At 52.0% G+C, this 16,194-nt stretch overlaps 3 protein-coding genes across 3 annotated transcripts; 2 read left to right on the top strand and 1 right to left on the bottom strand.

The window, feature by feature from the left end:
- Window positions 1-1,397: 1,397 nt before the first annotated feature.
- Window positions 1,398-3,461, top strand: SMAC4_01839 (uncharacterized protein). Its single transcript, XM_003348768.3, has 3 exons — window positions 1,398-1,865; window positions 2,030-2,608; window positions 2,668-3,461. The coding sequence occupies exons 1-3, from the start codon at window positions 1,615-1,617 to the stop codon at window positions 2,903-2,905; spliced, it is 1,068 nt and encodes a 355-aa protein (XP_003348816.2). The 5' UTR covers window positions 1,398-1,614; the 3' UTR covers window positions 2,906-3,461.
- A 1,827-nt stretch (window positions 3,462-5,288) lies between these two features.
- On the bottom strand, window positions 5,289-10,454 carry SMAC4_01838 (uncharacterized protein). Its single transcript, XM_003348767.2, has 4 exons — window positions 10,234-10,454; window positions 10,088-10,143; window positions 8,968-10,016; window positions 5,289-8,894 (listed from the first exon to the last, which is right to left on the bottom strand). The coding sequence occupies exons 1-4, from the start codon at window positions 10,285-10,287 to the stop codon at window positions 8,725-8,727; spliced, it is 1,329 nt and encodes a 442-aa protein (XP_003348815.1). The 5' UTR covers window positions 10,288-10,454; the 3' UTR covers window positions 5,289-8,724.
- Window positions 10,455-10,537: 83 nt separating this feature from the next.
- Window positions 10,538-14,387, top strand: SMAC4_01837 (uncharacterized protein). Its single transcript, XM_066089661.1, has 4 exons — window positions 10,538-11,213; window positions 11,278-13,021; window positions 13,073-13,317; window positions 13,376-14,387. The coding sequence occupies exons 1-4, from the start codon at window positions 11,036-11,038 to the stop codon at window positions 14,173-14,175; spliced, it is 2,967 nt and encodes a 988-aa protein (XP_065946427.1). The 5' UTR covers window positions 10,538-11,035; the 3' UTR covers window positions 14,176-14,387.
- The last annotated feature ends 1,807 nt before the right edge of the window (window positions 14,388-16,194 follow it).

The raw sequence follows: 16,194 nt of genomic DNA, 5'->3' as shown, positions 1-16,194 counted from the left end.
TTTTCCAAAACGCCTCTACCCGTTCCCCTGAACAGATAAAGACCCACTCTTTAGGCAAGGCAAAGCATTTTGTTGCGCAAGGCAACCTTGACTTGCGAATGAAGGCATCTTAGCCTCGGTGGGTTCTCTTCAACTTCTGAGATTCCCATGGCGCTGGGCCAGCTCCTCCATCTCCAGTATGTACCAGTACCCATAACACACTTTTGGGGCTACAATATGGCACTGATCAGTGATTGCAACGCCGGAAGAGCCACAGTTGATTCAGATGCCCGGTCGTAGGTATTTCGACTGATGCTGTTGTGGACTGGCTGGTCCTGGCGGTCTTGGGCATCATGATGTCCAGGAGATTGGGCTAATTATGGTGAACTTGAAGGCTGCGATGAAACTCGTCGTTGCGGTCCACTTGGCTCTATTGCTGTGACCAGGCCGAGCAGGGCCTCCCTCTGACCGCAGTGAAAACCCGCACAAAAGCACTGACAGACGATGGTGAAGCTAACGTGCGCTATTGACAAGCGGTGGGCGGCCCAAATGGACCAAATGGGAGCAGATGGCGGATTTGGCCGGCGCCTGTCCCCGGGTCCCACAACAGACATGGCGGCCAGAGGCTAGAGCGTACAGCCATACCGGTTCTGTCACGAATTTCTGCTAGCGCGCTGCACCCATCCCCTGCTTCCACCCCGTGAAGATGAATGTTTCTTTCACAGGATCACGGTCACAAAGCGCAGGTGTCACTGGCGTGAGGCTGGGACGACATCGTGATGTCCACCTTCCACGCTGGAGTGCCGGCAGAGGTGTTTTTGTTGGCTCATGTCTCCGTTCTGTTCCTGCGCCGACCGAGGGTTTTCGGGGACCAGCTGCTGTTTTGGGCTAGAAAACGACTGGGTATGTTTCCCGGTTACCACCCAGTCCCACCATGTGCCACCGTCTGCCACCAGTCAGAGCATTGCTGCGCGTACGGGAAAACGCAGTACACTAAAGTGGGCGTATCGCATGATACGATACCGTACATTTCAATGATACTCTGTTTTACCGCCAGGGGCTGCTTTGTCTAGTCCTACATGGATGTGTTTTGCAGCCATCAAATTCCGTGATTAACACCGTCCACCGTTCCATTTGTTCCGTTTTGACAGGCATTCCTGCCATTCCAACTCACTTGGCGGTCTCCATGAGCCCACCGGGATTGACTGCTCCTCTCGTCCCTGTTCCCGCATGCCTGTAGCCTGTCAGTGGACAGCTCAAAGCCCACCCAAGGCAGTCTGCAGTTGGGGTTTCCCAGCCGTACTCGTACCCCGTACCCCCCGGGCTCCTCCCCCGGCCGCCCAGTTCCCTTTTCTTTCCCTCAATCCCACTTCCCAAGAACGAGGAACCCTCTCCTCTCTTTCCTTATCCACACAACAGGACAACACACATAAGCCGTGTGTGTCTGTCTGTCAACAACCCAAGAACCCCGACAACAAATACTCCGAGTGTAGGAGAGGCAGTGATCGACGGGGATTGGTTGGAATTGCGGCGTTTTGGGTCTTATCTCACCTTTGATCCCAAGGGCTTGGAACCGAATTATATCAGCAACAACACCACCAACAACCACACGACTAATACATCATCCATCTACTCATGTCAGCAAACCCGACTACAGTTATACCAACCCACCCTAAACAAACCGACCCTATGATCAAGAACAACGCCATCGTCATGAGTTCGGCTACACAGGAGGGACCCGCGGTCCCTAAGGAGGAGAAGAAGGGTTTCGGCAAGGTCTTGGCGAGAATGAAGACGGTTCTGAAGACGAAGCGACTTTCGACCAGCGCCGCGAACGCCGATCCCGCTGCTACCACCGACAAGAAGGGCAAGGAAAACGCCAAGAGGTAAGGCCTATTTCTTTCTGAAGTTGCTGGGGGGTTGATGATTGGGCACTGGTTGGCACACAGTCAGTCAGCTTTGAGCTTGGTGCTCCCAATCTGATCATTGACCATGAATTGTATTTGGCTTCACTTGATCACTTGAACCAATCTCTAACAAATGACTATAGCACCACCAAGACTGCCCTTGCTGCTACTGGGGCCAAGGCTGCTGACCCCAATGCTGAAAAGGTCCCCCGCGCTCAGTTGTTCGAGGAGCGTGCCAAGAAGCTCGGTGAGCTCTATGGCCTGGAGTTGAAGCCTAGCGAGTGGCACTCGACTGAGGGCCATGCTCTCCGTGTTGAGAAGCCCATCAAGATGCGTGTCCACCGCAAGTGCCACCAGTGCGACACCTCATTCGGAGCTTCCAAGGAGTGCTCCAAGTGCAAGCATACGCGGTGCAAGCAGTGTCCTCGCATTCCGTCCAAGAAGACCGAGGCCGAGAGGGAAGAGAGCAGGAAGAAGCGCGCTCAGATAATCAAGGAGCGTGCCGAGAACGCCCCCATCATCCCCGACTGGAACCCGAAGCAGCGCGAGAAGGATCTTGTCCTCAGACGTCCCGCCAAGACCGGAGCTCAGGATTTGGTTCACAAGAAGCCTCGCCAACGTGTGCGCAGGACTTGCTGTGGCTGCAAGAATCTTTTCACTTCTGGAGTCAAGACTTGCCAGAATTGCCAGCACGTCCGTTGCACTGACTGCCCTCGGGATCCGTAAGTTCTACCGCATTTCCCTGACATTAAAAATCTAGTTATGCTGACCCCTTGAACAGATCCAAGAAGGACAAGTACCCCTACGGCTATCCTGGAGACCAGCCCTCAAAGCGCCAAGCTCACTTTGAATGCAAGGCGTGCAATAACATCTTCCCCTCGGAGCCAAATGTCACCACCTGCCCCAAGTGCTTCAACAGAAACACCGAGCGACTTGCGCCGAAGCGGGTGGAACCCCAGCCCGATCCCGAAGCTTGGAAGAGCATACAAGCAAAGCTGGAGGCGATGAAGCTCAAGTAACGCGATACGTTTCCGGTGTCCTTGTCGCTCTGCTAGGAGGGAAAGAACGGAGGATATTAGAACACGATGAAAATGAAGGTTTAAGCGAAGGAAGCTGATGATATCTGTTTTTGGTCTTTTCTGGTTTTGTTTTGCTCTTTTTGTTTTTGCTGTTTTCGGCTCGCTATTACCCAGACTCTTTCGCAAGTTTTTATCGCTCACAGAAGATGCATGCATTCATTCTCAAAGGTTACACACCATCATCATTAGCATCGATATGAGACACGCGCATGTTTTTACCCCATTTTGCATGCTTGGAAATTTTTCTGCGACGAAACAAACGACTCTGATTTTCTTCGCATATTTTCTCGTCATTCACTACATCGGCGCTCAATTTGATGCCTAACTTTACGGATCCTGCATACCAATTGCAAAATCTGGGGAGAGAACACAACATGTCTGGTTAAGTAATAGGAGGTGAATGGAGCTGAAGGTATCTCACAGCTTCCCCGTGGTCATGGAAGGGAAAGACTAGGACACAGATCTCTATAGGCGCAATATATATCAAGCTGTTCCCATGAGCCTCGAAAACTTTGCTCTTTGCCCTATACACTTCGTGACTGACCCCCGAAGCATTTTCTTCATCCCCCTCCCGTCCCACCGGGGCTTCTTCCGCAATTTTCAGCAAAAGTCGCCACCCACTCCTCGTGTTCCCAGGAACGCAAACGCTTCGCACACCACAAGCACACCACATACCAATAGCGTTTACCAAAATCGGCGATCTTGCACCTGCAATACTACATCGCGACATTCACACAGAACACACAGACGCACACGGCGAAAATTCCCAACATGACCACTAAACAGCTGGCGGTTACGAGTCCCGCTAACCGCTCGCCAGCTAATAAACTTATTCGCCACCTCATCAACTCACGACACACAAAACTAACAAACAACGTCTCTTTTACCCCTTACGCTTACGCCTCTTGCCCCCTCGAGACCCCTCTTTGTGTCCCGTATCCTCACTGTCAGTCCACTCAGCCTCTCAACCGTTGTATCGGTATCACTCCCGTACACGTAGTTTTGTCCGCATTGATGATCCTCTGGAAACCATAGGACAATCGGCAGACAGAAGCCCCGACCGAGTTTGGGATTCTTCCTCACAGGAGGTCGCTCTGAAAGCCCGACAGTCTGACTGGACCCGTTCGGAAGTGAGGTCATTGGTTTAGTCTCATTGGTTCTCGATCTTCCGAGCCGCCCCTCCTTTTCTCGCTGCTGGGAGAATTTCTGTTCGGGACCCCGTAGTGTACCTGAACCCATCTGACCAACTGTGCCTCGGACTTGCTTAGATTGGTGTCACACAGACGTGGAGAAATGGCAAAGATTGGAGCAAGAGAGAAAGAGAGGGGGCCACGGTCCCAATGGCGCGGGAATGGACGATAGGGTGCTGGAATTGTGTTTGGCTGTTGGGACCTCTGGCACCGAGGAGGTGGTTAGCTACACGTGTACACACACGCAGGTGTAGGTAGTGTGGTCGGCATTAAAGTGTAGCGGGACCGAGCCAGCCAGCCAGCTGGCAACGCCGCAACGACGCAAGTAGAAAGAAAAAAAAGCACCTTCATACTCAGAATACTTCCAGTGGCTGGAATGAAATGCATTGCGATAGGCATTCGTTGTCATTCAGTTCAGTGAACCCGAATCAACTCAGCTACCTTACCCGGACCCGTGGACAGTTACCGTTACTGTTGAAGTTCTCCACGGACCCGAACTCAAAGCGTCCGCCCACCTCCACCTCCAGCCCGAACCCGTCACTCAGTCACAGACTCCATCAAACCCGTTGAACCCGCCAGACCCCACCGTTCGGGCCCGACTCCCCGGGTCTGGATCTTTTTGGCCACTACTAGGGACACGTGTAGTGCAATGAGTGTGATGACATTTGACAAATTTACGCGGCACTGGCGGGATGAGCCTAGGGGTCTTAGGGACAGTCAGATGGACGGGTCTGGACCTGGGACTATTTGACAAGTCCGAGATATGCAAGTTTAAGTCCAGTCTGGTCCGGTCCCTGGCAGCAGTTAGCGAGTCCCTAACGTCGGTGCTCTACGCTAGAAGTTTGGGATGGAACCAGCGGTATTGGTTGGAGTGCAGGAGCGTTGGTTTGAAGGGCTGGTCTCTTAGTTCCCCCTGACATGAGACATGACTTGAAGTTGTATGATACCAGGGAGCGAGACACGGAGCGAGCGAAGCTAGGCTTATGGCCCAGAGTGGAATGGAGGGAGAATTACTTGAGTTCACTTCGTAAAGGCTGCTTGAAAGAATGAGGTAACTATGTAGATCTACACTATGTCATCTTTACATTTCCGACCTCTGCTGGAATTATCAACAACAAAGTGATAAGATCATCGCAAGACTCATTGGATTTTGAGAACTTTGTTTTGAAGGGACTGAAGTGTTGTGGTTATTCTTGGCTCCCGTCTTTGTGCGAAGATCATTGCCTTCCACGTGGAACGGTTGAAAAGTGGGCAGGTGGGATGACAGAGACGGGAAAGGATCACCGACCAAGCGGCGGGATGGCGGGTCAGGCGAAGGCGGCGGCGACAGCGGGGAACGACGGGAGAGCTTCAAAACATTCCAACGACGACAGACCATGTCTGGATTATCTGATTACCAGGCTTTGTGAACTTCGGCGATGAGCGCATTCTTTACTCTTTGTAAAATGGACTGGTATGGATTTACCGTATTAATTTGGCGAGAATTGGTCTAAATGGGTACCTGCAACGGGAAGGTCCCTTGAAACTTTGGAAGTGGAAAGTCCGTCCGGAATTGTCCTGTTTCGCGCCTTCCTTAACAACAGGCCTGGGTCAGATTTCACCAACACCCGGACCTCGTCAAAATACAAACCCAACCAGTGACGTTGGAAGCATTCCCGACAACCAGACAACAGGCAACGACAAGACAAGGTTCATGTTCGCAAAATCCCTTGTTGACAGTACCTTAAGTACGCCGCCCGGCCGGTTGGGTTCAGTCGTTGGCATGTTGGCAAGGGCATCTCGTGTTTACCGGGCTCATGGGCGGGCTCGCTCGCTCACCTTGATCCCTTGACCTGTCCCTTGGCCTGGCAAGCCTGTCCTGATTGTTGGGAATGTGGATGGAGTCCTGGTTGAACTTCCCCTTCCCTCTTTCCTGGTCGCTTTGGCTACGCTACACATCTGGTAACCTGGCTGCTTACCTTGGCCAGAATACCAGATGACCGGGGCTGCTGTTACAAATGCCTTTTGAGTTCCCCGATAAAGGCATAAACAATTCCAATGATAAATCCTGACTGTCGGAGTGCTGAGGGGGCGGGCGGCTAGGAGCTTTCTTTTTGACAAAAGGAAAAATGACTTGTTCCTTGTCCTTGTCCTTGTCCTTGACTTAACCTTGGCGATATTCTCCTTCCATGTCAGCCATCGCATCAGCGTTCGGGATCATCTTTCAGTGCGAACGTTTTCCCTTGCCTAGGAAGGAGGAAGCAGGGTTGATCTTGGTGACTGCCGTCTTTGATGTGACTTTTCTCTCCGTTACGTGGTCTACGTGGGAAGGAGTCATGGGAGTTGTTGTGGAAAGAGCGTGGTTTGGTTCAAATATACCGTACCAAATGCACTGCACTTTTACGAGATGCTGTCAATGCCTGGCCATTCAGCCCATAAGCACTGGTACTTAGCCTCTTCTCTGTTCACCGTTTCTGTTCCTTCTCTTTCTGGCATCCCGATGATCAAAGTCAAGCATCAAGCGCGTCGTCGTCGTGTAACTGACTTATCCGAAAGGGACATATTTGTTCCTTGTTTTACCGCCCTTGGTTTTCAGTGCTGGGTGTCTGAGTGAGCGACGAGCAACTGCGGAGAGGATATTCAAAACGGAGGTTCGCCTGAGGCCTGAATCTCGCATATATCCTCTAATCCACATGGCATGTGGTGGGGGGTGGCTGATGATGGGATAACCCGACTGGTTGCGTCAAATGAAGCTGTTTCTCGCTCCCAGCAAGATGGGTAGGTAAATCGCCATGGCTCGAGGTTTGGGGAATGGCTCAACAAAGTGCGCAAGAAAAAGTTATGGATCGATGACTTGAGACTCTCGTGAACAGTGGCAGATCCAAAAGGGAGTTCACGAGTGGTACACACAGGCAGTGTAACAGAAGTGTAAAAGGCTTCTTGTCGGACAGAGAGGGGGGTAAGGAGCCGACTGTCAACCCGAAGTTTGACTTCTGAGTCCATCCACCAAGGCTCATGTCGTCAATCGTGTCAAGCAACATTCAAATAGGTCTTATCGTGTTCGATCGTCCTCCATCTCATCCCATTACTTCAAGACCCAAAATAACTGGAGGGTATCGGAACCAGCGCTTACGAACTGAACACCTCAACACCAAAATTGGAAAAACAGTAAGACGAACCATCACGGACAGATAACTGTCGAGCAACAGTCAACAATTCCTTGGCCAGACCCTTTTACCGCCTCATCATCATCGCCTCAGTGATCATCACCCCTCCTGCCATTCCCTCCTCCCAGCCCCCAAAATCAAATAGTCTTCGCCATGTTTGCTTTTCTATTTTCTATCTTGATCTGGCACGTCTGGGTACCTCCCGTCCCCCCTCTTCTTCCCAAACTGTCGGGTATGTAGGTAACTGCACCCGTATTTGGTGTAAAGTCATGCGTCCCGCCCGTTTGGGTCATTTATCGTCCTTCCTTCCCAACCCCGGACTCCTTGGTGCTTGTGTTTCCCACGCTCACCCTCTTTGCTTTCTCCCCTTTTTTTTCTTCCCCCTCGCCTCCACTTCTTATGAAGCCGCTCTTTGATTTTTTTTTCGTCTCTCCTTTTCTCTACTTGTCTTCTATACGACCTCTTGGTCTTGATCTTGGATGGCGTTTCTTGCGCAAAGCAATCTCGACAGAGATGGATATGGAATGGGCAAAGTGAAAGAGAGGAAAAGCCACCAACAATAACATGTCCCTGAGACAAACCACTTCACACCTTTCCCATCACTATGTACACTACCTGACTGGCCTAGCTGACCACTGGACCTGCAGCACTGTTGGGTTGGTCCCTTTATACACATACGTACGTACATACTGAACTTACACAGTACTGTACGTTTATCGGTTTGAGACATACATGCATCTGACACAGACAACTTCTCACACACCGCCCGCTCGCCCGACAGACAAAAGACAGACAGACGTGTAGGCCGCTCCTTCGGTACCGTATCGAGAACAGCGTGCAACAAGAGGGCGTCGAATACGGACCTTGACGACGAAGGTAGGTATGTATGCACACGTGTATGTGCAAGGTGTGTAACAGAACAGCGAGGGAGAGAGGAACGACAAACAAAGACAGAAAAGGAGACGGAGGCACAGCAACGTGTTCTGTTGCCACTGCAGTACTGCTGCTGCTGATGCTGGCTGAGCCGTCGGACCGTCTGCCTGCCTACTCCAACCGCTTGTTTCAGATTCTTTTCAAAACCTAAACGAAGGAAATGCTGCTGCTGCTGCTGCTGCTGCTGCTGACGATGCAGTGGTGGGTGACACGGCGGGCGCCATACATTAACTTAAACACGACGTGGTTGTTACGAGGCAAGAGGGAAGAGAAAACAGGGAAAGATACCACCAAAGACCGCTCAGCTGAGGACGCAACGCGTAAATTTTTGTTGTTGGGGTTTGTCTAGCAGACATGTGTAGTAGATTTCTTTTCAGAAAGGCCTAAGAACTTCTAAAAGATAAGCAACTCGACGGTCCGCGACAACACACAAGATGATCTGGTCCGGATTCCAAGCCTGAGATCTCGCAAACATGAAGCCAATCAGACACTACTTCTTGGAGAAGAACGACATGATGTTGCCCTGTCCCTTGGGCGCCGCCTTCTTCCCTTTCCCGGCCGCTGCGGGTGGCACCGAGCTCGCAACCTTGAGCTTCGGCTTGGAGGCTGGCGGAGCCTCATCCTCAGAGAAGGACTCCCATGCCGATTCCTGTATGGTGACTGTGATGATGACACGTCAGTATCCATGTCATGTAGCCATGCAGTGGCTGGACCTGTGCAAGAAGAAACTTACCCAGATATCCCTGATCATCCATGATCTGCTTCTTCTTCATAACCCTCCTCTTTCCACGCCTCCGACCATCACCAGTTGTCGTCACAATCTCTTTGTCTTCCTCCTTGGCAGCCTCAGCCTTAGCCGATGGCTCCTCGACGACGGGTTCCTCTTCCTCTGGGGCAGGAGAATCAGCCTTGTCTTCCATGTCCTCGTCTTCGTCGTCCTCCATCATTCTCCTCAGTTCCTCCTCGCGCTCCTTCCTGCTCTTCCGCGAAGATGTCGCGCCGGGTTTTGGCAGCGGGACGTCGTCGTCATCATCTTCTCCATCGTCTGAAAGAACAACGGGAGTATCTTCAGCAGCGGGAGTAGACTTTGCTGATGTCTTGGCCTTCTTGGGCAGGGAGGCGGCCTTGGAGAAGGCTTGCATAATACCAGAGACGGCGGAGGTGTTGCGCTTGAGGGATGGCGCAGGTTTCTTGGTGGCAGCAGCAGCTTGTGCTTCGGGTTCCGTAGCCGGTGTAGCGGATTTGCTCTCCTCCTTGGGCTTTGCTGGCGCGGCCGCAGGAGCGGGCGCTGGCGATGGCTTAGCAGGTGCCGTCTTCGTGGGTGCTGCTTTAGCCTTCGACTCCTGCTTGATGGGGGCGGCAGCGGCAGCCTTGAACCCCGATCCCCTTATTTCCCTTCGGCGTACGTGAGAGTTGACGATGGTACGGGGTCGTGGCTTCTTAACATCATCCTTGATGGCTAGCGCACTTTGGGCGGCATCGACAAGCAGCGTGAGGTCCTTGGCTGGGTGAGGTCCGATGCTGTAGACATGTATCGATGATACCGTCTCGTAGTCCCTGAGGACATCTGCTAACCGGTCCTCCTGGACAAGTGCAAGGGTGTATGAAGGCACATCGTCGTCGTCTACAGGGTCAGCATCGGGAAGCGAACTGGGCAAGTCGATGTCCATGGCGTTTCCATTTTGATGGTGAATGGACTTTTTGATACCGTATAGCAGGTAAGTGGCATAGACACTTCCAGGTTTCTTGGTGCTCTGGGTCTTGTGGAAATCATGAAGCATTCTATGTGGTGTAAGTCACTTGTTCTTGGCCCTGCTTCCCATAAAGGTGACGAGAGCTTGATATTGACTTACTGCTTAGCTACATTGGGGTGTACGCGCAGGGCCCGGCTAAGTAAGCGGTATGTGACCTTGATTTTTAGTCCGTTGTTAGTTGCGAACTTGCACTTTTCTGATCCAGTACCATATGGCATCAACTTGTGATCGGGTAGGTGACTTACCACCTTGTCATCACTGAGAACGTTCTCAACCAGGTACGTCTTGTAATCCTCCATGGCGAGAACACAAAGTTGGGTAGTCTCAAGACAGTGCTTCCGTTCTCGCTGATAGCTTGTGCTAATCAAATCTCGATGGAGTCAAGTTACTATTCAGAGAGTGAAGTGATGCTGAATGTCTGAACTCTGGAGCGCGTCGTCGCGTGAATTTGCCCGGCAGGCAATCCAAGAGCTGCCGCGAAGTCACGTTTGCGGCAGCTGTTTTAAGTGGCTCTCGCTGCAGGGGGAAGGAGCACCCAAAGACCAGCCGAAAGTGACTGACAGGCCGCTTTGACAGTCTCTCCTGACAGCTGGCGTGCACCCTGACGGACCACGAGTTTCAGTCCCGTCTCCTTCGCGGGTACTTCACTGGCCCAACGCCTAGCTCGAACAGCTCCCCCCGTCGTGGCATTGGTATCGCGAATCTCTAGCGGCCGAAATTTGGGACCACGAATCACAACGTCAAGCTCTGCATTCTCTTTGCTCTTTTCCCAACTGAGCTTTTGTTGATCTTCTTTGGAGTACCTTGAGGGCTGCTGTGACCCATTTCTTTCGTTTCAACCAGCTGTTTATGCTCTGATTCAAGTTCAAGACTGACCCTTGAACCCCTAACTTCGTCGAAATCCAACCCAACTGCTGCTGCGCCATGATGCGCCCGACTTAATATTTACGATTCGCATATACAACAAAGCTCGATATAATAATTGTACAAAATCGCACACACGTCCATCCCTGAGTGGCCATTTTTTGGCCTCAAATCGACTTAATCATGGCGGCCTTTCCACGGTTCAGGTTCCTGGCTATCGCCGTCATCTTCCACTTCGCCTACATCTTCTCCATCTTCGACATCTATTTTGTCAGTCCCATAGAGACTGGCATGCGCTTGTTTAATGTTGAACGACCCCCAAATCGTAATGCACCCGCGGATCGACTGGTTCTGTTCGTAGGTAAGTTGGCTATTCCGAATCCAACATGTTATGGCCAGGCGCTGATCGCATCATCATCCTTCAGGAGACGGCTTGCGTGCCGACAAGGCACTTCAGTCCCATCCCGAACCGTACCCCAAATCCGATGCAGATATGACCCCGAGACCTCTCGCCCCATACTTGCGATCAAAGATCTTGGAACAAGGAACCTTTGGTGTCTCCCATACGCGCGTCCCGACCGAATCTCGACCAGGCCATGTTGCGCTCATCGCCGGCTTGTACGAGGATGTATCAGCCGTTACGACAGGATGGAAGTTGAACCCAGTCAACTTTGACAGCTTGTTCAACCGCAGTCGGCATACGTGGAGCTGGGGTAGCCCGGATATTCTACCAATGTTTGAGCAGGGAGCTGTGCCTGGGAGAGTTGACGCCTATACATACGGACACGAGTTCGAGGATTTCTCGTCGGACGCCACCCAGCTCGACCTCTGGGTTTTTGACCACGTAAAAGACTTCTTTGCTGAGGCGCGTAGGGAAAAGAAGCTTGCAGAGGCGCTTCGCCAGGACAAGATTGTCTTCTTCCTGCATTTGCTAGGTTTGGATACTACGGGTCATTCATACCGCCCTTATTCAAAGGAGTACCTCAACAACATCAAAATTGTCGATCAGGGTGTGAAGGAGGTTGCTGAGCTCTTCCGCGACTTCTACCGCGATGATAGGACTGCGTTCGTGTTTACCGCAGACCACGGTATGAGCGACTGGGGAAGTCATGGCGATGGTCACCCAGACAACACACGCACCCCCCTGATTGCTTGGGGCTCAGGGGTTGCCAAACCTCAACTGTACCCAGGTCAAGTGGCGCCCGGCCATGATGAGTATTCTGCGGACTGGAACTTGGACCACGTCAGGAGGCATGATGTTGCTCAGGCTGATGTTGCTGCTCTCATGTCCTACCTTGTTGGCGTCGAGTTTCCTGCCAACTCGGTCGGCGAACTTCCCCTGTCGTTCCTTGCTGCCGACATCAAAGAGAAGGCCGAGGCCTCGCTGGTGAATGTGCAGGGTATCTTGGAGCAGTACCGTGTGAAGGAGGAAAAGAAGAAGGCCACTGAGTTGAAGTATAGGCCATATCAGCCTTTTGGTGACAGCGGCCTTTCTCCGGAACGTCGCGTTGCCGACATTCGCCAGCTCATCGATGCCGGCCGTTACGAGGAAGCCATTGAAGAATCAGCTGCCCTTATGAAGGTCGGCCTTGGTGGCTTGAGATACCTCCAGACATACGACTGGCTATTTCTGAGAGCACTCATCACCATCGGTTACCTCGGCTGGATCGCTTATGCTCTTACAACGGTCGTTGATCTTCACGTCCTACATGGTCGTGTGCGGCCTTCGAGAACTCTTGGCGGAGGCCTGTTCTTCACCTCAGTTCTCGTCGCGTTCTATGCGTCTTTTGTCATCTCAAAGTCACCCCTCACCTATTACGCTTATGCCTTCTTCCCGGTCTTTTTCTGGGAAGAGGTTTGTGCGCGTCGCGCAAATGTTGCGGAAGGTCGTAGGGAATTGCTTGGCCATATCAACTCGGGTGGCAGTGTGGCCTCGTTTGTGCTCAACAGCGCGCTTTATGTTGGCGCCATTGAGTCGCTTGCCCTGGGCTACATCCACCGCGAGATTCTCACCATTCTCTTCGTGCTAGGTTCTTTCTGGCCTTTCACCCATGGTCTGTCCTTCCTCAAGAAGCATGGTGCGCTGTCTGCCACCTGGTTCCTCTCTTGTATCGCCATGAGCACCTTTACGCTTCTGCCAGCGATGAAGGTAGAGGACGTCAACCTCATGTTAGTGTACATCCCCTTGCTGTTCTCTCCCACTTACTAATATGTGTATAGTACGATCGGGGGCGTCTTGATGGTCGTCATCGGCCTTCTTTACCTTATCTTTGAGGACTTTGTCCTCGCTGACTTCTCATGGAACGCGAAGCCTGCTTCTAGGAACCACCTGTCTAGGTCACTTGTCGGTATCCAAGTAGGCCTCACTGTGCTTTCCATCATCATCACTCGATCCAGTGCCCTTTCGCTGCAGGCCAAGCAAGGCCTTCCTCGTGGCAACCAGATTATGGGCTGGGTTACTCTTGGTAAATTCCTGTCGTGGTCAGCGGCTGTGATTCTTCACTAACTCAAGCTCAACAACAGTCGCATCACTCCTCATGCCCTTGGCCTACCGTTTGCAACCCAACAACCACTACATGCACCGGATCCTTGTCATCTTCCTCACCTGCGCTCCGACCTTTGTTATTCTCACCATCTCCTACGAGGGTCTCTTCTACCTCGCCTTCTCCGCTCTTCTCGTGAGCTGGGTCCGCCTCGAACACGCAGTCCAGAAGTTCTCCTCCAAGACGTCACAGGTCACCACCAAGAAGGGAACTACATCCACCGAATCTCATCTCCCAGCCCCCTTCCGGCCCCTGACTCTCCACGATGCCCGCGTCGCCCTCTTCTTCTTCATCCTCCTGCAATCCGCCTTCTTCTCAACCGGCAACGTCGCCTCCGTCTCGTCCTTCTCTCTCGACTCGGTTTATCGCCTCATCCCCATCTTCGACCCATTCTCGCAGGGCGCCATGCTGATCCTCAAGCTCATGATCCCGTTCGCCCTCATCAGCGCCAACCTGGGCATCCTGAACAAGCGTCTCGGCGTCGCGCCCTCGGCCCTGTTCATGGTGGTCATGGGGATCAGCGACATCCTGACACTATACTTCTTTTGGGTGGTCAAGGATGAGGGCAGCTGGTTGGAGATTGGAAGCACGATTAGTCATTTTGTTATTGCGAGCTTGTTGTGCGTTTTTGTGAGCGCTTTGGAGCCAGTTAGTGCGGCGTTTATTGCTGGGGTTGAGGTTGGAGAAGAAAGTGAGATTATCGAGGAGGGGAAGGTGGCGGAGAAGGTGGTCGAGAAGGTTACTGAGGTTGTTGAGGGCTTGGTCGGTGGTGACAGTTGAGATACAGATGTGTAAAATAGTTGGTAGTATATATGATATGTGAGGTGGGGACGCTCAGCTAGTTGTTGGATAGTACGTATATGTGGTATATACAAGAAATGTTTAACACGCTCCGGTGTATCTCTTTGATATCGTTTCATCCTCCTTTGAGCGTATTGAACGCTTCATCAACATTGACACGCATCAATCAAATCGAACTCGATGATCAAAAGAAGCAGTAAAGAAGCATGTACATAGCTGACGCACATCTTTAATTGAACTTGCTTGTACGCACGTACAAAACCACCATTGCTGCAGCTGCAGCTGTACACAACGACATCAATGCAAGGCAGCCAGTCGTGCCAGTGTTGGATTTCCATAGATTGAGTAGGTACGTCGTTCTTTTGAATTGCATCGTTCCTTTTCATCTCATTGAGTCATTGACAGAAGGGTCCAGACAGCTGCAGGCGTCTACTGTAAAATGCGGTTCGAGCACATATGAGTATGCAAGGTAGGTATAACTCAGGTAAGGGTACGCAGGAGGCAGGGAGGCACGTCAGTCAGTACCTTAGACACAGGGAACGCACATCAACAGCAGGAGAGAATGGGATAGGTACAGGACTGCGCCATACGAAGAAGCAAAAAGAATCACTTCCTTTGTAACTTCGTTGATTTAAATCCTTTTTCTTTTTGAACATTGCAATGCTGAGTGTTGTCGTCCTTCAGAGCCTGGAAGCCCAACCAGGAAGACCAGCCAGAATGAAAGCAGTTTACTGCGTAGGTAAGGGTTAGGGTTCCCAAAAACCCCGACGGACCTTTCTCCGCCTTCCCCTCACGGTCTCAGGCAATGGGACCGGAATCGGTATTCTCGCTTAAATTCCGCCCCGCCCCGCCCCCGTTTCCACAGTGAAATGGGGTCGGTGATCGGTCGGTGAGGGGTTCCTGGAATCCTGGGAAGTCCCGGCTCGGTGAGAATGCGGGGAGCAGTGTGGTCTGGGCGGACTGGGCGGAAAACCAGCGGCAGCGGCAGGGGCTCAGGGGTCGTGTAAACAAATTCCCACTTGGGTGCTTGGGTGAGGGGATGTGTGGGACTTCGGCGCACTTGCTTTGTGAAGGACGGGATGAGAATGGGGACCGTAGGAGATGGGGAACGGTCCGATCGTGGCTCAGACGGAAGATGGGAAATTCATTTGAGAGATGAAAGAAATGCGGGAGGGAAAGCTTGTGTCAAGCAGTAGTGTAGTGGTGTGGTTGCTGGAAATTAACGAAGATCTTTATCTACACTACTGCTGACTATTGGGGTGCTGAAACAAGGGGATCGAAAATCAATTTCGATGGATTCGGGGAGTCGGGCACCATTGAAGGCCGTTACAGAGGTGGGTGATGGTGTTTTACATAGGTAGTCAGGGTACAAAGTGCGAACGTTGAACATCGCGACAATTTCCATTTGGAGATATTTCTTGATGCTAATGGCCCTCCAGTCATCAACCCGGAGACATTTCCCCGGATTTCTATACGTCCCATGAGGATTTTCCTGGGGAAGGAAGCCTCCTCGTTTTTAGTGTTAGAGCCTTGGGCTATCAACTCGCTGGCGAATCACGACCAACGAAGAAACGAAAGACAATGGAAGATCGGACTGTGTGAGCCCCTGATAGGCGCAGGTGAGGATGCGGGAGGTCGGACGCTAACGGGCTGCACCATTCCTCTCTTTGACTCTCTCTAATGACTTATATACGAAGGATGGTGATGCTTGCGAGCTTTGCGAGTTTGCGAGTTTGTGATGGTGGTCGCGGACCGTAGTGGTCTGGTGTGAGTCGGTTAAGGCTGTTATTAACCAATCGCGATGAACCAAGACTTGTCGAACCTCTAGTTTGGTTTGGGCCGTCGAGGTACTCGAGGATAACCATTCGTCCGTAGTACCAAGAAGTTGAAGGAAGCTGAAGCTGAACTGCGTGAACTCCTGAAGGATCAGGTCATCTCCCTCACCACCAGGAATATCATTCTGCAACCAGCACCACTGCGGGGTAGCTGAGCACGCTG

This window comes from Sordaria macrospora, chromosome 3 (genome assembly GCF_033870435.1).
Source record: "Sordaria macrospora chromosome 3, complete sequence".
NCBI classification, from domain to species: Eukaryota; Fungi; Ascomycota; class Sordariomycetes; order Sordariales; family Sordariaceae; genus Sordaria; species Sordaria macrospora.
Note: the sequence above shows the minus strand (reverse complement) of the source record. Positions and strands in the feature narration are given on the sequence as shown.